The sequence below is a fragment of the Glycine soja genome, chromosome 9 (assembly GCF_004193775.1).
Source record: "Glycine soja cultivar W05 chromosome 9, ASM419377v2, whole genome shotgun sequence".
NCBI lineage: Eukaryota > Viridiplantae > Streptophyta > Magnoliopsida > Fabales > Fabaceae > Glycine > Glycine soja.
Window position 1 is genome coordinate 9,871,172 of NC_041010.1, and position 27,738 is coordinate 9,898,909.

General features: G+C 35.1%; 2 protein-coding genes across 2 annotated transcripts; both read right to left on the minus strand.

The window, feature by feature from the left end:
• Positions 1 to 2: 2 nt before the first annotated feature.
• Positions 3 to 13,539, minus strand: LOC114367899 (vacuolar protein sorting-associated protein 2 homolog 2-like). The gene is made up of 11 exons (XM_028325154.1): positions 13,277 to 13,539; positions 12,754 to 12,798; positions 11,825 to 11,859; positions 11,687 to 11,737; positions 1,902 to 2,006; positions 1,736 to 1,807; positions 1,209 to 1,280; positions 861 to 941; positions 737 to 772; positions 575 to 633; positions 3 to 334 (listed from the first exon to the last, which is right to left on the minus strand). The coding sequence occupies exons 1-11, from the start codon at positions 13,314 to 13,316 to the stop codon at positions 271 to 273; spliced, it is 660 nt and encodes a 219-aa protein (XP_028180955.1). The 5' UTR covers positions 13,317 to 13,539; the 3' UTR covers positions 3 to 270.
• A 7,279-nt stretch (positions 13,540 to 20,818) lies between these two features.
• LOC114368149 lies at positions 20,819 to 21,193 on the minus strand. The gene has a single exon (XM_028325490.1). It carries the CDS (start codon positions 21,191 to 21,193, stop codon positions 20,819 to 20,821), a length of 375 nt encoding a protein of 124 aa, XP_028181291.1.
• Between the last annotated feature and the right edge of the window lie 6,545 nt (positions 21,194 to 27,738).

Genomic DNA, 27,738 nt, shown 5'->3' on the forward strand with positions numbered 1-27,738 from the left:
CATTTACAAATTCCCAACTGATCAATGGTAATTATAAGGGGTGCCAATAGTACAATCTCTCCATTGCTATATAGTATATATAATAAATGTTTGGGATAGTAATATATATTCCAGTCTAAAACTATTTTTACTAGTTCTTTATATCCAAACACACATCACAGCATAAAATTGGTAATTAAAAGAGGTGCCAATAGTACAATCTCTCCATTGCTATATATAATGATTTGTACATTAAGAAACATATATATGGGTACAGGCTGTAGCAGAGATTTAAATTCTTCGAAGAGAAGCCAATCTCTTTTCAAGTTCTTCGACATCTTGGGATTCTGCTGGTCTGCATCAACAAAAAGAAATTTCTCTCTTAAAATAACAGAATCAACACAAAATCAATAAATAATATAAAAAAATAAAAAAATCTAAATGCATTTAAAAGCTTTAACTGGCAGATCAATCAATTTAAATCTAATAAAAAGTATTATACCACATAACCAATAAAAGAAACTGTATACATGACAAAAACCAATGGTCAAGGAATGTATAGAATGCATTTTCCATGAATAAGTTTGAAATGTACCTTGGAGCAACATTTTCAGTATTCCTTGAAGCAATACGCCCTTTGGGAGCAGAAGATAACTAGCAACATAAAAGACCAGCATCAGGCTCAAACATTCAGAAAAATAATTAAATGAAAGAATTGGTGCAAAGACAATGGATTCATGTTGTGTCTAAAACCAACCTGGGATGCAATATCCACTCCAATCTCATCAAGAACCTGTGATGAATAAAATGAAAATGTTACAAAGGAAAAAATTGCTTATAATAGCAGGCTATATTAATTAAGTTGGGATTAATATATTCACCTGGTTAGTGAGCTCTTCTGTTTCTTCCTCAGCTTCATCTTTGTCTAGAGTTTCATCAATAGATTCTGACATCATCTCAATCTGCAAATAGGATAATGTCATAAATTTATGGAGCAAAAGAAAGTTTTTGTCAAATGGGGTGCTGGTCCTCTCCTCAAACAATGTCTAAGAATATTGACATATTGTTCAGTCAACTGGATTAAATGCTCTCTAATGAAGGCCAAACTGGATCCAAGTCCAAAAGCAGTTACTTGAGAACTTACTGAGGAATCTTAATGTATTTAGCCTACCACTAATGCATGAAACTTGCATGAGAACACATCAGAAATATGCTCAAAAGAAAATTACCGTCATGTCCAACTGCGCTGATTGCTTTTGGAATTCTTTGATCACTTTAACCTGTTTTGCCGGTGCCATTTGCTGAAAAGAAAAGACAATGCATCATTTTTAGACATGCCTGGCAAAATTTAATCAATGTCACGAAAGAATGTAACAAATATCAACTTTTGATCCAGTAACAGCAGAAAATTGCTTAAAGAGACAATTTTGCAGTTTTTTGTATTAAACAATACCTTTCTATCAGCATATCCAATGGGAGCCAAGTTTTTTTTAACATATAGGACTTATGCTCAGTTTGCTTCCTTGGCAATGGCATACTCGAGTTCAAGACTCTTTGACCTTTAGGTGTTTGGTTGGGTGAAAGTGCAGGCTTGCATATATATATATATATATTGATATTTTTTTCAGTGCCAAGGAAAAAGAGTTTGAATAACATAAACTGATTGGATATTTATTTTACCAGTAAAACAAAAGAAATGCATTCCATAATTTTGAGAGATATGAATCAGAATCAATCTGGATAACATAAAACATACCTTATTCATTGCCACCATTGCTTTAGTTGCACCCTTCATTCCTGTAGAGATTGAAGTGCTTGCATATAATGCCTGCAAATGAAATTTGGAAATTCTGAAAATTGAAAATCCTGTTATCATCTTAAAAAAAATAATGAAAAACAAACAAACAAAATTTTCTGCATACCTGTGTGTGAGTTGCTACACCCCTGATCTGAGCACGACTTCCCTGCAAATTGGTTATCTGTTGACGTAACCTAACAAGTTGACGAGCTAAGATTCTGGTGGCAGCCTGTAACCACACTTCTATATTCAGTATATTGGCTATAAGGACTACATTGATCATAAATCTAGTTGATGTGAGATCTTAACACACCCTCCCACACCTTAAGACTGGGAGCATAGACAAATGCAGGTGTTTCGCTTTTATTCAAGAAATATGTCCTAGTCAGAGATTGAGAGTTTCTGAAAATTACTTCAGTGAAAGAAACACTCAACAGACTGTATATTTACACACATTTCAGAATTAATTACATTTAAGAGCAGTAATTATAAATGCAATTCCCAATATATGAAAGATACACTCAACAGACTTTTTATTGTACCTTAGAATACAAACCATTGCATCACAATGATCAGTATATGGAGATCTTCGATATCTCTCAAGATCTAGGTACCTTAGAATACAAACCATTGCCCCCTTTTCCTTGATTGCATACTAATTTTTTATTTGGGTCCATGGGACTATCAATGGTCCTCCTAAATTGGACTATTTTGTGGAATATTTTGGTTAATATGGGTTACACATATCTAGTATATGTGGTGGGGCTAATGTTGATATTTAATTTTGTATTGGAGGGTGATATAATAGGTGCATTGCACTTATGTATAAATCACCAGCAGTACCTCTGGTGCTGCTGTGTTTACTATTAATAATATATAATATATCTTTTGCCTTCCAAAAAAAAAATGGTCCTAAAATTTGACATAACTATTTCCTTCAAAATGTCTATTGCATATTTTCTTTGTGAAATTGCAATGCCATCCTTTGAACGAGCAACTACAATACCAAAAAAGTATTTTAGATTACCAAGAACTTTTGTTTGAAAGTGGTTGAACAAGTGCTCTTTCAGCTGGGAAATTTTAGCTAAAATAATTTCTTGTAATGACTATATCATCAACACAAACAATCAAATAAACACATTTACCAGGAAAAGTGTGACAATATAGATTTGCACAATGAAATTGAATTTCCCAAACCAAGCTCATGGAGATTGTGGTTTATAAACCAGCTCAGACTCCCCCTGAAAGTGATTGCTCCATATAGATTATTTCTTGTTCACCGTGAAGAAATGCATTTTAATGTCTAACTGATGAAGTGGCCAATGAAGAATAGCATCAGTTGCTAGAAAGAGATGAACTAAACTCATCTTAGCCACAAGGGAAAAGGTATCACCATTTTTTTTTTTTGCTCAGCAAAAGTAAGTATCATATATATAAATGAGTACCAGAGGTACTGTAGATACATAAGAGGATTGGATTAACAGCTGGTTCAGAATGCCAAGATACATGCAATAAGAACTAGCTGAACCCGAGGAAAGAAAACTATTACGCAGCACAAATTACTTATAATACTGCAGCTACCCTCCTTCCCTAATTACAAAACGCTGCTGTGAGATGAGAGGACCAATGATTGAAATGCAGGGTGAAACCCTTCTCCAAAAGTTTAAGCCATGTCCATAGTAGAAAAATCGCATCTTCCATCACTTTACTTCCTTCGAAAGTTTAGCAAAGATCACCCCATTTCGATGCTTCCAAATGGTCCATGTTAGCGCTACCCACCAGCATTTCCATCTTGTTGCTTTAGTTCCAGCAGCAGACCCACTTACATGTTGCAGAAAATGATCCTTGGGATTTTGTGGGAATACACCCATTGTGTACCCTTTGTCCACTAATCTGGCTTTTAAGGAGATCTTTTGTAGAAAATCAACATTGGTTTTAATGAAAATTTCATTTTTGATAGAATCTAGTGGCATAGGTTGATCCATGAAGATTACTCACCAGTAGGATAAACATTGGTTGTTGTTCTTAGAGATATTACCACACATATGATGATGAAAACTAATATTTCTGGGAAATGTAGTCAAAGAAAAAGACAAAAGGCACCGCTTAACACACAAGAGATTAGGGACTTAGGTAAGAATAGGAAAGTGAAGAAATATAAATTTCATTATCCAAACTATTCAATACAAACCAAGCTTAAGTCACTCCAAAGAGAAGAGCTAACTCAAGGAAGGAGGATTGCCTAAGTCTACATATATAGGGAGTACACTAGCTATATTCCAAGCTAATGTGAGACATCTTAACACAACCCTCACTCCCAAATTTGAACATCTAAAGCATGAAGTTTGCAAGACCGGACAACTAAGGTGGCTTAACATTGAGACTGGATAGGTTCTAATTAGAAGCGTAGCAAGCCTAATTCACTCCCAAAAGCTTAAAGGAAAATGATTGCCCAAATAATAGCTTAGGTCATCCAAACTCAATCCCACAAACCTGACTTGTAAGGTGAGGACTACCCAAGCTTTTATAAGCTTTATTTAAGCCATATCTCTAGTAGACGTGAGACCAAACCACTACCTTTGATGCTACAATTAAGGCAGCCCCAAAGAGGTTGCAACAAAGGCAGGCTACGGGTCAAGGCCGGTCCTGACATTTTATTGCACCATAGCGAAAAATAGACATGGACCCTTTTCTATATGTATGATAAAATATATTTCATAAAAAAATAGACACACAATTTTGCTGAAAATAATGAGAAAATAGGCTATGCATTGACATTATAAAACAATATTACACTATTATCCAATCACAACCTATTATGTAGGACAAGTTCGTTGACTTTTATGATATCAAGGTGATTTGTAATTGAATGATAGTGCAATTGTTTTACAAACTCATTTTATTACATACAAAACATTTTCTCTACTCATATATACATACAAATATAAAATATTACATGCGGATAAACATTTAGTTTTTTTGGTTTAGTATGCTTGAAAAAGTTAAAATTTAAGAATTAAAGGAGTTTTAGAAAGCCGACGAGATAAAGTTGCCACTAAAAGTCATTGAATTTTTTTTCCTCCTCACACTATAGCTATCTAGATTTCTTTTTGGGCCCCCTTTAGTCATGGGCCCTGGGCGGTCGCATCGGAAAACAACCACCAAGGCCGGCCCTGCTAGGGTTTACCACAATTAAGGCAGCTTTTCAACACCCCCTCTCACGCCCATGGCTACTAGCATAGAGCGTGGCAAATGTAGGTAGCCCAACAATTGATCTAGGATAAGCTTTAATACCATCTTAGAATTTGGACTTAGAGCCTAATTGATTAATTCAATCCCACAAAACCAACTTGTAAGGCAAGGACTGCCAAACTTCTTTATAAGCTTTATTTAAGTCATATCTCTAGTTGATGTGGAACTAAACCACCACCTTTGAGGCTGCAATTAAGGCAGACCTCAAAGAGGCTGCCACAACTAAGGCAACTTTCCAACAGTTACCAATATCACATTGTCAACCTCTGTTCTGAAACTGTACTATCCAAGGGACAAACATTTTTATTAAGATATAGGTCATGAACAGAGAGATATGAGAGCGAGAGAGAGAGAGAGAGACAGAGTGAGAGAGAGTGAGAGAGACAAAGACAAAGTGAGAGATAGTCAGAGAGAGCTCCTTCAGAATGTGAAGGAGAGAGAGTGGAGGAGTGAGAGAGTGGGTAGACCGAGAGAGAGAGTCCGATCACATCGACAGAGAAAGGTGGAGCATAGAGCTGATCATGGGTGGCGTACGTTGAGTAATCGAAGGACCAATTGGAATGGCATCAATGGAAGAAGTGCAGAACGCTGGAATGCAAGGACGGAGGAACTGAATAACGATAACTCTAATCATGGAGACTGGGTAATAGTATCACGCAAGAGGAAAAACAAAGTGGAGGATAGTAGAGGTAGAAAGCAAGGGAACAGCTACCAAAGGAAAGAGAAGCAGATGACATGGAGAAATAAGGCTGACGTTACGACCTTCTATTTCTCCAGATTCCCTGAAGGGATAATGGAGAAAGATATGTGGCAGATTTTCCAGAAATGGGGGAAGGTATGGGAGGTTTTCATTCCCCGAACCAAAAACAAACTTGGCCATAGGTTCGGTTTTGTTAGGTTCAAAGAGGTGATGGATGAACAGGGGTTAGAAAGATGTCTGGATAATAACATTTTTATAGATGGCCAGAAGGTGTTCGTCAATAGACCGAAGTTTGACAGGGGGAAGGTGCCTTGCACGCATGTATATGGCAATGCTACCCGTCGTATGGAGGCTGATCAACAGGTGCACAAAGATGCTCAGGTGGACAAGACAACCAGTGTTAAAAAAGGAGGTCCTCGTTCATATGCAGAGGTAGTTAAGGAGCTCCAACCTGGCCACACGAGAACCAAGTATTTGGGGGAGGGTGTTCATTGCGCTGTTAGGGATAACTATCGGCCAGTGACCTTGAGCTCGAATAAGGAGAAGTATGAGTGGCTTTACAAGTCCTGGGTAGGAAGACTGAAGAACAGAGCAATGTTTGAAAGGGTGGAAGAGGAGTTGAAATGGGTGGTGGATGATAACGTTAATCCTTGATACTGGGTTGATGACTGGGTTCTCTTCCCTAACATGGACGACTCCAGCGCTGCTCGTCTCATACAACAAGAGATGGATAATGGATCCACTCCTCTCTCGGAGCTCCAGAAATGGTCTCCGGAAATACGTCCCACTCACAGACTCACGTGGGTGCTCTTATGGGGCCTTCCACTGACGGTATGGGATGTGGAATCCATGGCGAAGGTGTTAATGGAGTTCGATGAGGTGGTGGAAGTGGACGACTTTGTGGAGGATAGAAGAGGATGGACGTGGCGCGCATTCTGATGAGGACGCAGATGGGACCTCTGTTTCAGGCGACGTTGCCGGCCACCATTGATGGAGCACAGTATGTTCTTCACGTCGCGGAGGATGCGCCTAGTCTGGGAATAATGAAGAAGCAAAATCGAAGTGACATGTGGTTCCCCCCTTCCCCTTTCTCGACCCAGCCAAACACCCCTGTAACGGCGGGTGACGACATCCCAGGGGCCACCTTCTGCGATGACTTCTTCGGCGACGTTTCCGACGACCCCGTCGGCGGTTTCCCTGATCACAGGTCCATGTTCCCATCGTCCAATGCTCGTAGAGACCACTGGGTTCAATCCCTTGGTCGAAGCGTTATGGACCGGTCCGATATAATCAGAGATGACGTGGCCCAATCCCAGGTTGACAGAGCTCAAAGTCAACATTGTCCTCATCTGGAGAACGTGTTGGAAAACCCCAACGGCCATATTTCCGGAAATGGCCTAGCTTTAAATGCTCCTGTCGAAAAAGCTATGCAGGAGACTAACCTTATAGAAAAAATCCCCAATTTAGACTGCCATGCAGACGAAGGGCAGTGGGTTAACACCCATGGGGAAAATTCGGGCCTGACAACCAAAGCTAGACAGGGGGAGTTCGAAAAAGCTTTACCTCTTAAGGAACCTCTGCCTCACAATTCCAGTTTGAATTCCACGTATCCCAGAAGGAATTGTGATGACTATGGTCAAATTTTAAAGAAGCTACCTATGGGCCAACAGATATGTGGCCCAACTACCTCTGCCACAAAGGTCTATGTGAGAAGAAAGGAGGTGTTGAGAAGTAATCCCAAGGCCCAGCAGAGTGACAAATCAAAGGAGATGATGAAAAGTAATACCAAGGCCCAGCAGACTGAGGAACCTTTAGTGGACTCCAACCCAGCTTCTAAAGGTCACCCTCTGTTTTCTGTATACGAGGGACCCTATAAAGCTGCAATGTGACATCTTGAAGGAAATGGGCTTGTCTTATGAGGAAGAAGATAGCAAGATTATGGGGATGCTGCTGGATATGGAGAATAAAGATGATTTGATGGCAGCAGAGAAGGGAATTAAATCTCAGCAATTATGATAATTCTATCCTATAACTCTAGAGGTTTGGGGAGGGGAGTCAAGTGGACTGCTGTTAGAAGGCTCATTGTTCAGCAAAAAGTGGATCTTGTCTGCCTCCAAGAAACCAAGAGGGAGAACTTTAATAAAAGTATTTGCCAGGCCATTTGGGGAGACTCCACTGGTCATTGGGATTTTGTTCCATCTGTGCAGGCTGCTGGTGGCCTTTTATGTATGTGGAATAACTCCACCTTTGTGGTAGAAAGGAAGGTAAAAGGTAGAAGCTTCTTAATGCTTGAAGGCACATGTTGTAGTAATAATCAGAAGTTGATATTTGTCAATGTCTATGCTCCTTGTGATCTGGTTGGGAAGAAAGCTTTATGGGATGAGTTGAGGCAGCTGAAGGCTTCTAATCCTAGTGGAATGTGGTGTTTCCTTGGGGACTTCAATAGCATTAGGAGTTCCCAGGAAAGAATCAGCTTATCTCAAAGAAGGGCAGATCCTTATGACATTGCAGCCTTTAATCAGTGGATTGATGATATGGATTGATGATATGGAGCTTCAGGAAATTAAATGTCCTGGGAATAGTTTTACTTGGATTAGGCCTAATGGCTGTGTGAAAAGTAGGCTTGATAGATTCTTGGTCTCACAGAACTGAATATCTCTTTGGCCTGAGAGCTGCCAAACTGTCCTTCAAAGGAACCTCTCTGATCATTTCCCGTCTATATTGCAAACTAACATGGTGGACTGGGGTCCAAAGCCCTTTAGGGTGTTTGACTGGTGGCTGCAGCAAAAGGGGTACCAAAAAATGGTGAGGGAGGTCTGGAAAAAGGACCAGCAGGGAGGTTGGGGGGGTATCGCCCTTAAAAATAAGTTGAAGAACTTAAGAGCTGCTATAAAACAGTGGAGTAAAGCAGAGGGGAATATTAATCCTAAGAAGGTCCTTAATATTCAGCAGAAGCTAAATGAAGTGGAGGATCTAGCTGCTCATCGAAATCTGACTGATCAAGAGATTAAGGACAGAACTTTACTTCAGCAGGAGTTATGGAATGCCTCTAATGCTTTTGAATCTTTATTGAGACAAAAATCTAGGGCCAGATGGCTGAAGGAGGGGGACTACAACACTGCTTACTTTCACAAATACATGAATTTCAGGAGAGCTTATAATAATATTCCAGGTATATTTATAAATGGGGAGTGGATCCAGCAACCTGATGCAGTGAAATATGAAGCTGCCAACTTCTTCCATAATAGATTCACTGAGCAGATGCATTCTAGACCTACCTTGGATGGAGTTCACTTCAAATCTATTTCTCAGAGGCAAAGAGAACAGCTGACTGTCCCTTTCTCTGACCAAGAGATCAAACAAGCAGTGTGGAGTTGTGGAGGGGATAAGTGTCCGGGGCCTGATGGCCTTAACTTTAATTTTATTAAGGAATTCTGGGATGTGATGAATCCTGAGTTTAGAAGATTCGTGGATGAGTTCTATGCTCATGAAAGCTTTCCTAGAGGATCCAATGCTTCCTTTGTGGCTTTAATTCCCAAAAAGCCTCACCCAGTCCCTAAATGATTACAGACCCATATCCTTGATAGGCTGCATGTATAAAGTCATAGCTAAGCTTTTATCTAATAGATTAAGGTCTGTTATGGATGAACTCATTGATGAAAGACAGTCAGCTTTCATTAAAGGAAGACATATACTCCATGGAATCCTGATTCTTAATGAGGTGGTGGAGGTGGAGGAAGCAATGAGAAGCAAGAAGTCAGCAATGATCTTCAAGGTGGATTTTGAAAAGGCCTATGATTCAGTGTCTTGGTCCTTCTTGGATTATATGTTGCTTAGATTGGGTTTCTGCCAAAAATGGAGAAATTGGATCTCAGCTTGCCTACATTCAGCAACCATATCAATTTTGATTAATGGTAGCCCATCTAAGGAGTTCAACCCCTCAAGAGGCTTGAGGCAAGGAGATCCTTTAGCCCCTTTGCTCTTCAATATAATTGGGGAAGGTCTCACTGGTATGATGAGGGAAGCAGTTCACAAAAATCTCTATAGAAGCTATCTAGTTGGAAAGAAGAGAGAACCTGTTAATATTCTGCAGTATGCTGATGATACTGTTTTTGTGGGTGAGGTTGATTGGCAGAATGTTCATGCTATAAAGGCCTTGCTTAGAGGCTTTGAATTGGCTTCTGGCTTGAAGATTAACTTTGCTAAAAGTCAATTCGGGATCTTAGGAGGTGGAGTTAACTGGGGTTTGGCAGCAGCTAATATCCTGAACTGCAGTCAAATGAATTACCCCTTTCACTATTTAGGCATTCCCATTGGTGCCAATCCTTCCAGTCTGATGGTTTGTGAGCCTCTCATTACTAAATTCAAAGCAAAACTATCCAAATGGGCCCAAAAAGATATATCCATGGGGGGAAGGTCACACTTATTAATTCTGTTCTCAATGCTCTCCCAATCTATCTTCTTTCCTTTTTCAGGATTCCCCAAAGGATAGTCCAGAAAATTAATTCCTTACAAAGGAATTTCCTGTGGGGAGGAGACAATACTCATAATAAAATTCCTTGGGTGAAATGGGCTGATATTTGTCTGCCCAAGAATGAGGGGGGTTTAGGTATAAAGGATATTTCGAAGTTCAATGTAGCCTTGATGGGTAGATGGATATGGGCTTTTGCATCTGGTCAGCAGCAGCTTTGGGTAAGAGTTCTAATATCCAAATATGGTGGATGGCCTGAGTTTCAGCATGATACAGATAAGAGGGGATTTTCTCATTGGTGGAGGGACCTTAGAAAGATATTTCACCAGCCAGATCACAATATCTTCAAGCACCAATTGAATTGGAAGGTGGGATGTGGGGAAGCAATCAAATTCTGGACAGACAAGTGGCTTGGGGAAGATTATACCCTTGAACAGAAATATAATCAGCTTTTTCTGATTAGTAGGCAGCAAAATTCTCTCATCTCAAATATGGGAGAATTTAATCATGGTAGCTGGGAATGGAATCTTAGATGGAGAAGGAACTTATTTGATCATGAAAGTGATTTAGCTGTGCAGTTTATGGAAGAAATCAGTTCTGTCCCTATACAGCAACATATCAAAGACTCTATGTTGTGGTTGGCTGAACCCCATGGCCAATATACTACTAAATCAGCTTATAGATTGTGCTTTAACCCCAGTACAACAAGTGTAGATGAGAACATTTATAAGATAATTTGGAAGCTGAAAATCCCCCCTCGGGCAGTGATGTTTTGTTGGAGGCTTCTTAAAAATAGACTTCCCACCAGGGCCAATCTTCTGAGAAGAAATATCAGTATGCAGGAAGTCATCTGCCCCTTGTGTGGAAGTGTTCAGGAGGATGTGGGTCACTTATTTTTCAACTGTACTTTGACTAAAGGCTTGTGGTGGGAAGCCATGAGTTGGATCAGGGTCGTAGGACCCCTTCCAATCACTCCTAAGTGCCATTTCATTCAATTCTGTGAAGGATTTGGGGAATCTATGAATCATGATACAAGATGTGGGTGGTGGATTGCCTTAACTAGCTCTATATGGCAACATAGGAACCAACTGATCTTCCAAGGAAAACCTTTTGATCCCTATAAAGTCATGGACCATGCTATCTTTTTAGTTTGGTCCTGGTTAAAGGCTAAAGAAAAAGATTTCACCTGTAGTCTCAATCATTGGTCTTCCAATATATCGAATTCCTTTGGTTAGGCTGTCTGGGTTTTTCTTGCTTGTATTTAGGTTGGGTTTTTGGAGGGCAGCACTTATGTGCTTTGTAATCTCTTTCCCGGTACCGCTGGTACTGGTATCCTATTTTTAATATATACATATATATTTTTGCCTTCCAAAAAAAAAAAATCACATTGTCAACCTTTGGATTGCATAAACACAAAACAAGCATGTTTTTATGGCTCATTAACAATAAGGAAATGGAGGAGATGCATTTAAATTACAAAACATACCTCATTTCCTGTTTTTGCTTCTCTTTTAATCTCTGCCACCAATTTTTTTTCCTGCAATTGACAAGGCAAATGAAGCACTAAAAAGATATATGAAACAGAAAGGAAGTCACTAAGAAGGTCTTTGTTAGCATTATGTACCTCCATCTGAAGTGATGCTATCTCTCTTTCAATTCCTACAAGAGTGAATGAAAGAGAAATGAAACAAACCTGTTACAGAAGTGCCACTTCATTGAAATTTAAAACTAAACAATGATACCAAATGTGAACTGGCTGGCTATTTCCTATCAATACATTTAAATGAACAACCCAGAGATAGAAAGAAAGAGAAAGTGAAGAAAAGAAAACAGAGAAGAATGATACATAAGTGCCACTATATTAAAATTAAAAATTTATATCAAATGTGAAGCCTTTTACTAATTCCTACTAATCTCTTTTAATGTACAGCCTCATATGACATATGACATAGACCTTTAGTGACACCCAACCTATGCTGATGCCAATGTCTTGAAAGAAATCCTTTAATAAGAAGAAATATATATTTAATGTAGTTGATTTGAATTTAATAACGAGCACTATTCTGGCGTCCATCTTTCTTCTTGATCATACCCATCAAACATTTCATTAGCTTCTGTCTTTTTTTTTTTTTTTAATTATAATGGAACTTTAAATATTTATTATGAAATAAACAATTAGTAATAGCAAGTATCATACCCATCAAGACACAATCTCCTTTTAAATATTAAACTACACAGGCAGGACATTATAAAAAATTGGAGCAAAGGCAAAACAATGCAAGGAAACAAAAATGACTGATCAAAATTTGGGCTAAGGGCTTTGAAGGAAACATTGAGGAAATATAGATTACAAGAAACCATTGAGGTAAAGAATGAGCCATTTAGGACAAAAATAAAGTTGAGATTTGAGAAACTGAAACAACTGTTGGAAGGTTGGGTAGCTTGACTTATGTATATCTGCCTGAATATTTTCTACTAAAAATTAACATGGGTTTATTGAATGACACAAGCAAATACTCAATGCTATAACTTCTGACTAATTCAAGTAATTACCTCTGGTTGCAACAGCCATTTCCCTCTTACTTGACCGCAGAGCCTCTGTCATAAACAACAACAACAAAAAAATAAACAGACGCAAATGAGTGACACGGCCCGGACTCAATAAGAAAGTCAACACTGTAACTTCCTTTCCCATTTTCATCAAGCACAAACAATGCCATATTGACCAACAAAAGAAACCAATTCCACAAAACTAAGCAGCAAAAAACCCATAATTTCTAAGAATTCTAAAGAGCAATATGTTTCTTCTAAACAAATTCTAGATCCAATCTAGCACACAGCTACCCAATTCCAACGTTTCTCCGATCCGAAGTTCCCAATCTTTTTCCTACCCAAATTTTCCCCAGCAAGCAAACACTAAAGAAACGAGTTTCCCTTTTCAGAGACAAAACAAACTTCTCATTCAAAGCGCAAATCCTAAGCTTTAGGATAAACATGGAAGGTTAAACAGAAAAAATTGATAAAAAAAAAACAATGTGGAAAATTTTGGAGAGAAAAAGAGGGAAAAGGGGTGAACCTTTGGGTGAGGTTTTCTTCTTGAAGATATTCATGTTCATGATGTTGGCGCTGATCTCGGAGAAGGGGAAAACCCTAATTGAAGAAGAAGAAGCAGATAGTAGAAACTAGAAAGGAGGCACTGTGCAGTGTGTGAAGGGTGCTGTGTTGTGTTTGTGACAAAGAAAGAGAAGAGGAAGGATGCGCCTCGGTGAGCGTGCTATGTGTACACGTAACCAACGGTCGTCTTTCAAGTAGCCGTTATAGCTTTCATTGAGTCAAAAATGCTAATCGTGTTTTGAGTTTTTTTTTTATTTTTTTTTTTTTATACACTTCGGAGGCTACCGTGCCAAATTAAAAGATATTTCACATGGTACCAAAGTTATTTTCACTGTTTAATTAAAATTGATAATTGAGATACGGGAGAAGTATTCACATCAGATCAAATATTTTTTTTTTCTTTTTGCCACCCGCCATTGCAACTTCTACTTCATCATCGACTTCTACTGCCTCCTCCTTTGCTCGCTTCTCACCTTAAGTTTTATGTCACAAGCGAGGTTCTTGCTCGCTAGCCTTATTAACGACAATGTTTCGACGTCATCGTCGTCATTTTGTGACCACCAGAACAACCATCGTGCTGCTCCATGTTTTCTACTCCTAGTTCAAAGGGCTTTGGTTCTCATTGCGCTTTCTCCCTTACCCTTCTCCCTTTATGGTCTCCAACCACCCCCCATCTCTCTGGTATCATCCTTGCAGTCACCACCACAAAACCCTCCATTGTCACTACCTATAGGATCGTCGTTGCTGTCATTGAAGAGAAACCATTTGTTCCCAGTGTCCTTGGTATCGAATCCAGATCTAATGATTGTTTCATTTTCGATCTTAGATATGAGATTTTGTCGATTTCTTTGTTTTCGATCGCATATCTAGTGATGATGCTTGATGTTCATTGGTGAAAAAGAGGGAAGCTTTGTCTTCCTCCATTGGGTAGTGACGACGACGGTGAAGCAGAATTTGCAGTGGCAATAGTGATGGGTGGTGTCAGAGAAAGAGGGGTGGTTGGAGACTTAAGGGAAAAGCTCCGACGAGAGAGAAAAAAGAAAAGAAAAAGCTCATGTTTTTTTATTTTATCTGGTGTGGACAATTCCATTTGTAGTCCATTGTTAGAAAATTAAAATAAAATAAAAGAAATAAATGAGAAGAAAATGCAAAGCCTTAAACTAAATAACAAAACAGCAGTAGCAAAATAACTTCAGTTGACAAAACATGAATCAACAATGCAATATATCATATAATAAGCACAAAGGAAAATAATTTAAGGGATAAATTTTTAATTAGCCTGGGTTGAAGCGCACAAACGATATCCTTAGAAAGAAAACACCCCTAATGCACTGGTAGGAAAATTTGATTGCGCTCATCTCCCAAGATACAACAACTAGTTGGTTCTGATAATGTGCAGCGAAAGAATCCCCGAACCTTCTAAACACCAATGCTCTTGCTCTCAAAAATAATTTTTTTATAAGAAAGGAAAAGACAAAATTTAGAGAGAAATAAAATAAATTGTTTATTATGCTTGTGTCTTTTCTAGAGAGGAGGAAAGAGATATATATAGACATTGATCCCCCTTATACAACAACAAAAAATCTCAAACTAAAACTATGTGATTGTTAGAAACCAACGTGCAGATCAAAACAAATGTAACAACCTGCATTGACCTACTCAAAGCAAAATCTTAGAAAAGATAGAAAATCTAATTTTACGTAACAAATTTTAAAACAAATAGTTTATTTTATAAAAACAAAATTAATATGAGTAATATATTTTTATAAATTTTAATTTATAAAATATATATTTACTAACATTCCCCCACATAATTTAAAATTTTAAAATATTTTTTTAAAAATAATTGCTATAGAAATGTAAAAGAAAGAGCATGTGATATTGTATTTCAGTATAAGGAACCTTCCGGGTTTGAGCCTTATACTTAGTGTTTATGAACTTCCGCCCAAGAAAAATGTAGTAGCTTAATTGTCTTGAACTACACCTTCTTTAACCGAACTTTAGTGCACAATTCCTACAATATTGACGTTCTTTTAGGTTTTAATCAGTGGTAGGGTGTTACATGGCCTTGTGCATGTATCTTGTTTCATGAGTGTCACTTAGAGATTAGTCCATATCTCACAGTGGCGGTCCCACCACTACACTTACTAGGTGAATCCTCATGGTATGTGACCCTCACCCCTACAATAATTGTCATCGGATTTATTAAGAGGTTTTTTTTTTTTTTTTACCAAAAATACACATATATAAATACCTCAACCTTAATATTGCCACAATTATAATACATCTCGTCATAGGAATGAGAAACAGAATAACTTCACAAAATTTTATTTTGGTGTACTTTAGTCAACAAGCAATTTCGTTGTTACTCGTTGAACTTCATTCATAGGAACACCAATCACACAGAGATGAGTGTCCATTGTTGTAACTAAATAATGGGCTCTAGTCTCATTCCCCTCGACAACTCAAGTACTTGTTGGCGCATCAACCATTTTGTAAGAGGATCCATAATATTGTTTTTTGACCTGACAAAGTCAAGAGAAATGACACCATGAGAAACCAAATTTCTGATAGACTTATGTCTCACTCTTAAGTGTCTTCTTTTTTCATTAAAATTTTTGCTAGTAACTTTAGATATAGCAACTTGACTATCATGAGACACTGAAATAGGAGGTATATAATTATTCAATAATGACAAATCACATAACAAATTTTAAGAAACTCAGCCTCACTAGTAGTAGTATCTAAAGCAATAATTTATGCTTCCATGATAGAACGTGAAATAACAATTTGTTTAACAGATTTCTATGATATTGCACCACCAGCTAAAGTAAAGACATAACCATTGTCGATTTTGTTTCATCAGAATCAGAAATTCAATTTGCATCACTAAACCCCTTAATTACTGGAGGAAAACATGTATAATGAATGACATAATTAATGGTTCCTTTTAAGCATCTAAAAACTCTTTCTAATGCAATCCAATGAGAATGTTCAAGATTATTAATATACCTTCCTAATCTACCAATTGCATATGCAATGTCAGGCCTAGAGAAGTTTGTCAAATGCAACAAAGAACCAATAATTTATGTGAAGAAATTCCTTTACTCAAAATTTTCTTTAACTTAATGGATGAGTCATAAGGAGTAGAAACATGTTTCACATCAAAATAATTAAACGTCTTCAACAACTTTTTAACATAATGTGATTAGATTAAAATCATGTCATCATTTTTCTTTATAAGCTAATACCCAAAATCACATATATAGGACCAAGGTCCTTCATATCAAAATTACTAGACAAGAAAGACTTCACATCATTTATGAAATGCATATTACTACCAAATATCAATATGTCATCCACATACAAACATAAAATGACACATCCACTATCATCAAATTGTTTCACATACACACATTTATCACTACTATTGATTTGAAAACCATACGAAAGAACAACTTGATCAAACTTTTCATGTCATTGCTTTGGAGCTTGTTCCAAATCATATAAAAATTTAACAAGTTTACAAACTTTCTTTTCTTTACCCAGTTCTACAAAGCCTTCAAGTTGGCTCATATAAATTTCTTCTTTTAAGTCACCATTTAAAAAAGCAGTTTTTACATCCATTTGATGAATTTCTAAATTAAAAACACAAGCAAGTGCAATTAAAACTCTAAAGTAGTAACTTTAGAAACAGGAGAATATGTATCAAAGAAATCTACATCCTTTATTTGTTTACAACCAATTGTTGGGAATTTTCAATAAACTTTATAAAATACCAAATGAGCACCATAACACATTACGTCAGATTATCAAGAGGTTTTAAAGAATACTTGGACCCATAGAGCTTGATTAACATGCAGCGGAATCTGACAGTGGTCACAAACAATTGGTTTAATGACCTTCCTCAACCAAATCACCTTCTTTCTTATGGGACCTTCATTTTCTCTTCAGATGGGGAAATGAGAAACTGTTTGTTGATTTTGGTTTATTGGGGACCATAATCATGCCTTATGTTTTAAACCTATTAGGGTTCCCATTATTTCCTAATGGGTCAAACTGGTTTTCGCTCATTAAGCCCATATTAATTTTCTGACAGTCTAATGGGCCCACTTAAATAGACCACTTTATATTAAACCCATTTAGATGTAAATAACTAATATAAATGTTATAATATAATATGCAGCCCATATTAATTAATTAGGAATTATAAAATTCCTAACAATCTCCCACTTAGGCTTCATATTAACCTTAGACATTTATATCACAAAATTCTTTAGGCGTGCAACCGTATTTTATTTACTTTTAGACTTCTTTTATACAATCTGGTCCATCTCATATGGCAATAGGAAACCACTGCAGTTTTCATCACAATTTAGCTTGACTTAGCCACAATGATCACCACTGTTACTCATACTCGATGACATAGATCAAATATGGATAAGCGGCATGGAAATTACATACAATGTGATCTTAATCATGTCTATTTCCAACTAGTCCAAACTTTATTCTTTATAGAGATCAATCCAAAATGCAATACAAATATTGCACATAAAACAAACTCAAAATATAATGATAAACATCAACTTTATTTTTGCAGAAAATCCAAATAACAAAAATGTTTGTAAACCGTAAGATATAGAACATGAGTAAGACTCCCACTAAACTAAGGTACTATCAGGAATTATACCCATATGAGCAATGTGCTCGTGAAAAAAAAAACTTTAGTGTCATACCTTTAGTAAGTGGATTAACTAGCATGGAATGAGTTCCTATATGTTCTATACAAATCTATATTTTCTGGATTCTTTATTTAACAACCAAATACTTTATGTCAACAAACTTTTATTTGGTTGAATCCTTAATAAGACTGCTAAGATATTGTCTCAATAAACACCTGATGGCTACTTAATGTTGGCGACAACAAGCAAGTCAGTTACAATAATTTAGCAATCATAAATTCTAGTATAATGTCTCATAGCAAAATATTAACTCCACCAACATGGTCAAATGTGAATCCTTATGTGAAGTGATTGCTATTAAAACATTCTGAAAAATAGAAGTCAGAATATCCAATGATCTCTAAACTTCTAAACTTTTGATATGAAAACACGTAGTTTCTTGTTCTCTTCAATTAACGCATAATGCGCTTCACTACTTCTAGTGTTACATACCAAGATTACTCATATATCACTTTAGGACTCCATTTTCAAACTCTAAATTTTACACAAGTAGATTTGAGATTCACATAATATGAGTAATTTAAACCATAGTAGTAACAACAACAACAATTAAAGAAGAGAACAAACATGCAATGCACAAATAATCTTTATGGTAAATTTCAAGACCCAAACAAGATACCTAGCGCACCATTAATCCTCAATCTTTGGATTGAAAAAGACTAACTGCAAGTGGTACTCTCAATGCATTGATCAAACATTGGTGATAAGTCCTGTCAAACAAAGGTTGTCTTTGGACACTTCATTGCTCACATGGAAAACTTATATGATGATTATTCCGGTCAAATAATGATTGTCTTTGAACATTTCATTATTCACATGGAAAATCACACTATTTATAATCACCACATGTTTACCATTGCAAGCATGTAATTATTCTGTCAAATTGTGTCTTCCTTTGGGCCGAACACAATTCACATGAATAATTTCATGCAACATCCATGTAAATTCAATCAAATAAATTTACACAACAAAGGTTACTTTGGCAACATGTTGTTTCAATCAATTTAACCAAAAATACAAGATAATTTAATACAATAAATGAGAGGTCTTAAAATTACACAAATTTTGTTAAAATTACATAATTTAACCAAAAGAATCCTTTAAAGATACTAGAGAAAATGTTTCTTTATAGTCAATGTCTTCCTTCTGAGAAAAGCCTTTAGCAACTAGACGAGCCTTATATCTCTTGATATTACCCTTTAAATATCCATTTACAACCAATAGGTTTCACACCTTCAGGCAATTCAACTAGATTCCAAAATTCATTGTCATTCATAGACTTCATCTCATCCTTCATGGCATCAATCCAATTTTGAGAGTTAGAACTGTGCATAGCTTGACAGAAGTTGATTGGATCATCCTCTGTTAAACCAACACCATCCTTATGTTCTTGGAGAAATATAATATAATCATTTGAGATTGCATTTCTCCTCTTTCTAATGGATCTCCTTAATGACACTTCTTGAGGTTGTTGAGGTTGCTCTAAAGGTATTTGAGGGGGAACCTCATTGTTGTCTTGTTCCGGAACAATGTCAATAGTTTGAACATTGTCTTCTATTACCGAAGTTGTGTCTTGAATAGTAATAGGTATGAGGACTTGATCACTGTAAATAATAGGTTCTTCCTCAAAGACAACATTCTTTATGTTCTCTTCCTTCCCAAACTCAACTTCCTCAAGAAATCTCGCATTTCCCATCTCGAAAGAAGATTAAGGTGGGATTGTAAAATTTATAGCCTTGAGAGCGTTCAACATAGCCAACAAAATAACAACTAATTATTCTTGAGTCCAACTTTCTTTCATATGGCCTATAAGGCCGTGCCTCAACTGGACAACCCCAAATGTGCAAATGTTTAATGCTTGGCCTTTCCAAGAAATTGTAGAAAAATGACCACAAATGTCTATATGCTCTAGTTCCAAGATGTCTTTAGCTCTTTCGACACCTAATTTCCTTATGTTTGTTCGTTTTCCCTTTATGCATTCAATACAAACCTCAAAGTCTAATAAATACAAAGGGTCAAGAATTTCATCCAACACAAGTCTCTGAATTCTTTGTTTAGAGATATGGCCCAAACGCTTATGTCATAAGGTGGCTGAATTCTCATTCAATTTTTCATTTTGTACCATGTGAACTTATTTGCAGTATTTCATTATAGGAACTAACAACATCAAACATGTAAAGATTATCAATTAAAGAACCAGAACCAAGCATATTTGAATTTTGGTAGAGACTAACTTTATTATTTCCAAATGAACAAGAAAATACAAATTTGTCCAAACTAGAAATAGAAATCAAATTCCGTCTAAAAGACAGTACAACAAAAGTCTTAAACAAATCAAAATAAAATCCAGTTTTCAAATGTAATCTAAAAGTTCCAATAGGTTCCACTGCAACCTTCTTGCCATCATCCACAAAGATGAATCTTTCATCATCACTTAGTGGTTGGCTCCACAGGCAACCCTGCATAGTCATACTTATGTGAGTAGTAGCACCAGAATCTACCCACCAAGTATCTTTAGGTACAAAAGCCAAATTAACTTCTGAACAAACTAGAGTAAGAAATTTACCTTTCTTCACACGCCATGCGGCATACTTGGGACACTCTTTCTTCATGTGTCCCGACTTCTTGTAGAAGTAACAAGTAAATTCCTCATCCTTATTTTGCTTCTTTTGCTGAGAAGTCCCTTCCACAACACCCTTAGTCTTCTTCTTTTTCTTATTCTAAGAGGTCAAAGTCAAGTGAGCACTTTTAGTCCTATCTCTCTACAACCTCTCCTCCTCTTGCACACAGTGAGATATAAGCTCATTGAGGGACCATTTGTCCTTCTGAGTGTTATAGCTCACTTTGAATTGCCCAAAGTGTGCAGGAAGCGAGGTCAAAACCAAGTGCACGAGCAGGTCTTCACCAAGCTCTAACTTAAGTGACTTGAGTTTTGATGCGAGATTGGACATCTCCATAATGTACTCCTTTATGTTTCCTTTACCTTTATACTTCATAGAGATGAGTTTGGCCAAAAGGTTACTCGTCTCCGCCTTTTCATTTTTGGCAAAGTATTGCTCAATTTCCTCAAGGAATTTCTTTGCACTTTGACCCTCGGAAATAGAACCCCGAAACGCCTCTGGAATAGAGTGCTTCATGATCATAAGGCACATTCGGTTGGACCGATCCAACTTCTCAATTTTTACCTCATTAAGTCCAAATCCATACAGCCAAGAACAATTTCTACGGCTTCCTTCCAGACCTTAAAATTTGTCCCATTTAGCATTGGGATAGAATTCACTTGGGCAGTAACATTTGCAGCACTGGTAATATTAACTAAACAGAGAACAAAAAAAAATAACATGTTCACAAATAATCAAGTAAGTCATATAAAGTAAATATATAACAAGACATGCAAATATTTCCCATAACAGATCCATCACAAGATACCCAACACAACATTAATTCTAGTCTTTGGACAAAGAAATTAATTTGTAATTGGCACTCTCAACGCAATGATCAAATATTGACAATTAATTCTGACAAATAATACCCTTTCTTTGGACTGACTATTATTCTCATAAAAAAAACTTAATAATTGTCACATATTTATCATCTCAAGTATGTTATTATTTGGCCAAATTGTGTCTTCCTTTGGGCCGAGCACAATTCGCGTAGATAATTTCATACTAACATCCATGCAATTTAATTAAATCAATTTACATAATAGAAGTTACTTTGGCAACATAATGGTTCAATCAATTTAATTAAAATTACATGACACACAAATAAATGGAAAAGATCTGTAATGGTTAAATTTGCACCCAATTGTGATAACAGTAAATGTTTGAAAAATTACATCATGGTAAACTAATTACGCACCCGAAACAAACATATCACGATACTATCACAAATTTATACCAACCACATGAATAACATAAATTATCAGCTTATCACCATTTCATAAAAAAAAACAGTTGGCAAAAAAAAATTTATTCATATAAGACAAAAGACCATTGTCTTATTACTTATTCATATAAACAAAAAATATATATATTTATGAAATTGTGTCACGTACTAAATGCCAACACCAAATACGTAAAACCTTTATTCCAAATAGAATAATATGCCAGCAAATGCAACAAAAAAAAAATTATACAACCGTAAATCAAGTGTAGAGGCCTTTTATTAATTCTAAAGAGGAGAAAAACTTTATGACCATAACACATAAATTTAGGGGTTTTACAATTTTATTGATCAAAATAGTTTCTCTCCAAAATAAAATTAGGGTTCATATAAATAAAATGATCCAGATATAATACATATTAAGCAAAGCTTTAAATCCCAATAATCTAACAGTAATGGAGGCTCTGATACCACTTGTTGGGAATTTTTAATAAACTTTATAAAATACCACATGAGCACCATAACACATTACGTTAGATTATCAAAAGGTTTTAAGGAATACCTGGATCCATAGAGCTTGATTAACACGCAGCGGAATTTGATAGTGGTCACAAACAATTGGTTTAATGACCTTCCTCAACCAAATCACCTTCTTCCTTATGGGACCTTCGTTTTCTCTTCAGATGGGGAGAGGAGAAATTGTTTGTTGATTTTGGTGTATTGGGGATCATAACCATGCCTTATGTTTTAAACCTATTAGGGTTTCCATTATCCCCTAATGGGCCAAACTGGTTTCCGCTCATTAAGCCCATATCAATTTTCTGGCAGTCTAATGGGCTCACTTAAATAGATCACTTTATATTGAACCCATTTAGATGCAAATAACTAATATAAATGTTATAATATAATATGCAGCCCATATTAATTAATTAGGAATTATAAAATTCCTAACACCAATCACAACAAGTCTTTCCTTAAATTTTTCTATAGATCCATCAGTTCTTAATTTTTTTTTGGAAAATCCACTTACAACATTTACTTTTACAATTATTGGGAAGATCAGTAAGAAAGCAAGTTTTATTAGTTTTAAGATAACTATTTTCATCAATAATAGTTTCTTTCCAAAAAGGTGCATCAATAGACCTCATGACCTCACCATAAGTTTTAGGATCATCTTCAAATAGAAAAGAACAAAATTTAGAACCAAAATCCTTAACTTTTTCAAATCTTTAACTCCTCCTAGGTTCAAAAACAATGTCTTTATTAGCATTACTACTAGATGATAAATTAGACCAAGTAGTATCACAAACAAATTTAGACAATTTATTTTTTAAAGAAAAAACATTTTCAAAGAAAGTGACATCTCTAGATTCCATAATAGTATCATTAGAAATTTTGGACAGTTCTAAATTAATAACCAAGAATCTATAAGTAGTATTATGCAAAGAATATCCAACAAACACAATCTACAGTTTTTGGTCTAATTTTTTTTTCTTATTAATAGGAATGTTAACATTTGCAAGACACCCCACAATTTAAGATATTTCATATGTGATTCTCTTTTTTTTCATAACTCATAAAGGGGTTTATAAAAATAAAATAAAATTATAAGGTACCATAGTAAGAATATGACATGCAGAATATAAAGTTTCACCCAAGTATTCATTTTATTGCTTTGTGTATTGTATTTTCACATGTTTATTTATTTATTTATTTTAGCAATGAGCTACATATATAGAGGTAACCAGTCACCAACATGTAGCAACAAAATACTTGCAGCAATAACATTAAACAACAAAAATTAAAAACCAAACAGCAAACTTCCTAATTATAAAGACTTGTAAGTTCACAAAGGAATTTGACTAGGTAAAAGATAATTTCCTAAAATTAATATATAAATAGAGGTAATGAGATGACATAGACTAATTCTAAAAGTATTTTATCTTTACAAAACATGATTGATAAACAAAATATATTTTAATTTTAATTTTAAATTCTAAGAAATTATTTTCCAACAATCTCCCACTAATTTAAAATTTAAGGAAATGAAATAATATAACAAAAACATTTTTAATGAAACATAATACATTGTGTTTTCATTCATTAATTTTCCAAACTTACTAGAAATGGACTCAATCATATCCATTACAGACATCTTGATAAAATAGAATGTTACTGCAGAAAATATTATACAAGAAGTTAGTTTCTCTCTCTAAGATGGTTAGAAAATTAAAATAAAATAAAAGAAATAAATGTGAAGAAAATACAAAGTCTTAAACTAAATAACAAAACAATAGTAGAAAAATAACTTTAGTTAACAAAACATGAATCAACAATGCAATCTATCATACAATAAGCACAAAAGAAAATAATTTAAGGGAAATTTTTTTAATTAACCTGGGTTGAAACACTCAAACGATATCCTTAGAGAGAAAATGCCCCTACTACACTGATAGAAAAATCTGATTGCGCTCCTCTCTCAAGATGCGACAACCTGTTGGTTATGTTCAAAAATAATTTTTCTATAAATAAGGAAAATACAAAGTTTAGAGAGAAAGAAAACAAATTATTTATTAAGCTTGTGTCTTTTCTAGAGAGGAGGAAATATATATATATATATATATATATATATATATATATATATATACCTTTTATACAACAATAAAGAATCTCAAAGTTAAACTACATGACCGTTGTTGGAAACCAGCATCAAAACAAAAGCAAACACGTAACAATATGCATTGACCCACTCAAATTTTTTTTATAGAAAAGATAGAAAATAATAACGGATTTTAAAACAAATATTTTATTTTATAAAAACAAAATTAATATGAGTAATATATTTTTATAAATTTTAAATTATAAAACAAATATTTACCAACAGTCCATATTTATCTTAACCTTTAACCTTTGATTTTAATGTCAATACATCTAACGGGTAAACTATCCTTTCGCACAAATTTTAACTTACATATCGCGTCTTAATATATATCTTATATATTAACGAATGCTTAAGAGGATACCTTCATGACACTTTCTTAATTTAATATTATAAAATTTTTTATATTATTGATTTGTACCGTAATAATTTGTTAAATTTTATAATAATTATTTAAAAAATGAGTTTAATCACTATATACCAATAATATTATTGTGAAATTATGATTGAATGATGATATAAAATTATTTTACACAATACATAAACTTTTTTTCTTTAGAAATTAGAACTAAGATAATTTTCAAATAAAAAAAATTATAATCATACTTTTTTATAATTTCTTTTTATCAAATAAAATAACTATTTTTTTTACACATTTTTTAGTATAAGTACCTTGTATTGGAGTTTGAAAAATATAGAAACAATCCAATCTAATTTATCCACAAACAATTGCATACATAATTACTGTTTTTTTAGAAGAACATAATTACTGTCTTAAACACATGTATTTATATTTTTATTTTATAGTATGAATTTTAATTAGAATGTAACAAAATTAATATATTGCTCACGTTATAATTAAAATACACAATTTAGCATTTTCAAAAACACACGCAATTCAGCATTCCAAAATAATCACAATGTACAATTCAATATAAAAAATATTTATTTCACTTATTTATACATTTTTATTAGAATTTAATTAGAATAATTGAGGGCGAACCCTGGTGCAGCGGTAAAGTTGTGCCTTGGTGACTTGTTGGTCATGGGTTCGAATCCGGAAACAGCCTCTTTGCATATGCAAGGGTAAGGCCGCGTACAACATCCCTCCCCCAACTTGGAGGGGGTTGATCTTGAGCTGCTTTGGGTAAATGAAGAAGTAGAAGTTGGTGCACTTTGATTTCTTAGGAAAGGAGAGAAACAAGATTTCACTCCCTTGATTATTCTTTCTGTCTCTCTCTACGTTTGTGATGACTAAAGATTAGAGAGAACATTTTTCTGTCAGGAAGGAAATTTTATTTCAAGTTAGTGGGTATTAACCCCTCTTATAACCACTACTCCCATCAAGTAACAATTATTTTTAGAAATTTCTCCTATTTAATCTAATTACAATTTAATCCTTAATTATTAATTATTTATTTATTAGTCCCTACATAAATCACATGTCTTTCACATGAGGCATTAATTCTAACATTCTCTCACTTGGCTCATGTGACCTTAACAAACATTATGTACTAAATAAATAAATATATTAAACTAACATAATGCGCATTAAAATGACTAAACCGTTCTATACATTGGGTACATCATAATTTCATGCTTAAGAATAGGAACCAATTCGAGTCATGACAGTTGTACATCACTTAATCAACATAGTCCCTTCTATCTACTACAAATTAGTATTCTCCTTAATATGACCATTAGATGTCTTTATTTAAGACAAAACTTGTTAACATTACTCTAACACAAACATGCATGAAAACATAGAGAACATGTAATCTGAAACATATCATAAATGAGCTTAGAGTGTCACTTAAATGCATAAGGTAAATTACACTTAATGATCATCAATAACAATAATGCACATACTTTCAACATGATCTATAAATGTCTTGGGCGATAATCCCTTATTCAAAGGGTCATTTATCATAAAGTTTGTACTAATATGTTCTATTAACACTCTTTGTTTCTGAACTTTGTCATTTACGACAAAGTACTTCAATTCCATATGCTTAGCACCCTTAGAGTACTTGTCATTCTTAGAGAAAATAATGTTGTGGAGTTATATCAATACATTTTCAGCGGCCTAGCAATACTGTCGACAATTCCAAGCCCTGAAATAAAGTTCCGCAAACAATTAGCCTGAATCGTAGCCTCAAAACATGCTACAAATTCAGCTTCCATGGTAGATGCAACAACAATTGATGCACATGGAATACTTAAGTCTATTTATATTTCATATAGATATACCACATAGTCATTTGAAATAACTGGTCTCGTTTATCTTTGAGACCTCCTTAATGCTACTTCTTGTGGTTCTTTCACAATAGGTTCATTATGTATCATGGGCTCATTATTGTGCTGCTCCTCTTCATTATTTTTTTGAACAACAACTAAAGGAGCAATCACCTTATTGTTAGAGGCATAAGCTACAAGGACTTGCACTCTAACTTCTTTAATTTCCACATCTTGTGGAACTGCACTCCCACCAATTTCATCATTTTCAATGAACCTTGCATTTCTAGTTTCGACAATTCTCATATTATGATCAGGACAATAAAAAATATACCCCTTTGATTTTTCTGGATAACCAATGAAATATCCACTGATTGTTCTTGCATCCAATTTTCTTTCTTGTGGATTATGAATCCTTATTTCTGCCTGGCAACCCTAAACAAGCAGGTGCCTTATACTAGGTGTCCTATTTGTCCACAGTTCAAAAAGTGTCTTTGGAGTTGTGTTACTAGGAACCCTATTCAACAAATACATGACATTTTTCAAGGCATACATCCACAAAGATACGAGTAAAGTTGAATTGATTAACATACTCCTAACCATATCCATTAAAGTTCTATTACGCCTTTCTGATACATCATTTTGTTGTGTTGTACCAGGCATTGTGTATTACACACAAATGCCACATTTTTGAAGGAATTTAGTAAATGGACCTCGATGTTGTCCAGTTTCACCGTATCTTCCGTAATACTCACCACCTCTATTAGACCTAATAACTTTCACCTTTCTGTCTAATTGTCTTTCTACTTCATTCAAGTAAATTTCTAAGGCATCCACTGTCTGGAATTTCTCATGTAGTAAGTAGACATAACCGTAACGTGAGTAGTCATCAATAAAGGTGAT

Excerpts from the sequence above, each read along its gene's own strand:
- LOC114367899 (XM_028325154.1), bottom strand. The coding sequence starts at position 13,316 with ATGAACATGAATATCTTCAAGAAGAAAACCTCACCCAAAG. Across the intron at positions 11,860-12,753 it reads AATGGCTGTTGCAACCAGAG|GAATTGAAAGAGAGATAGCA; the intron begins GTAATTACTTGA and ends TCACTCTTGTAG. Across the intron at positions 634-736 it reads GAGTGGATATTGCATCCCAG|TTATCTTCTGCTCCCAAAGG; the intron begins GTTGGTTTTAGA and ends TTATGTTGCTAG.
- LOC114368149 (XM_028325490.1), bottom strand. The coding sequence starts at position 21,193 with ATGAAGCACTCTATTCCAGAGGCGTTTCGGGGTTCTATTTCCGAGGGT.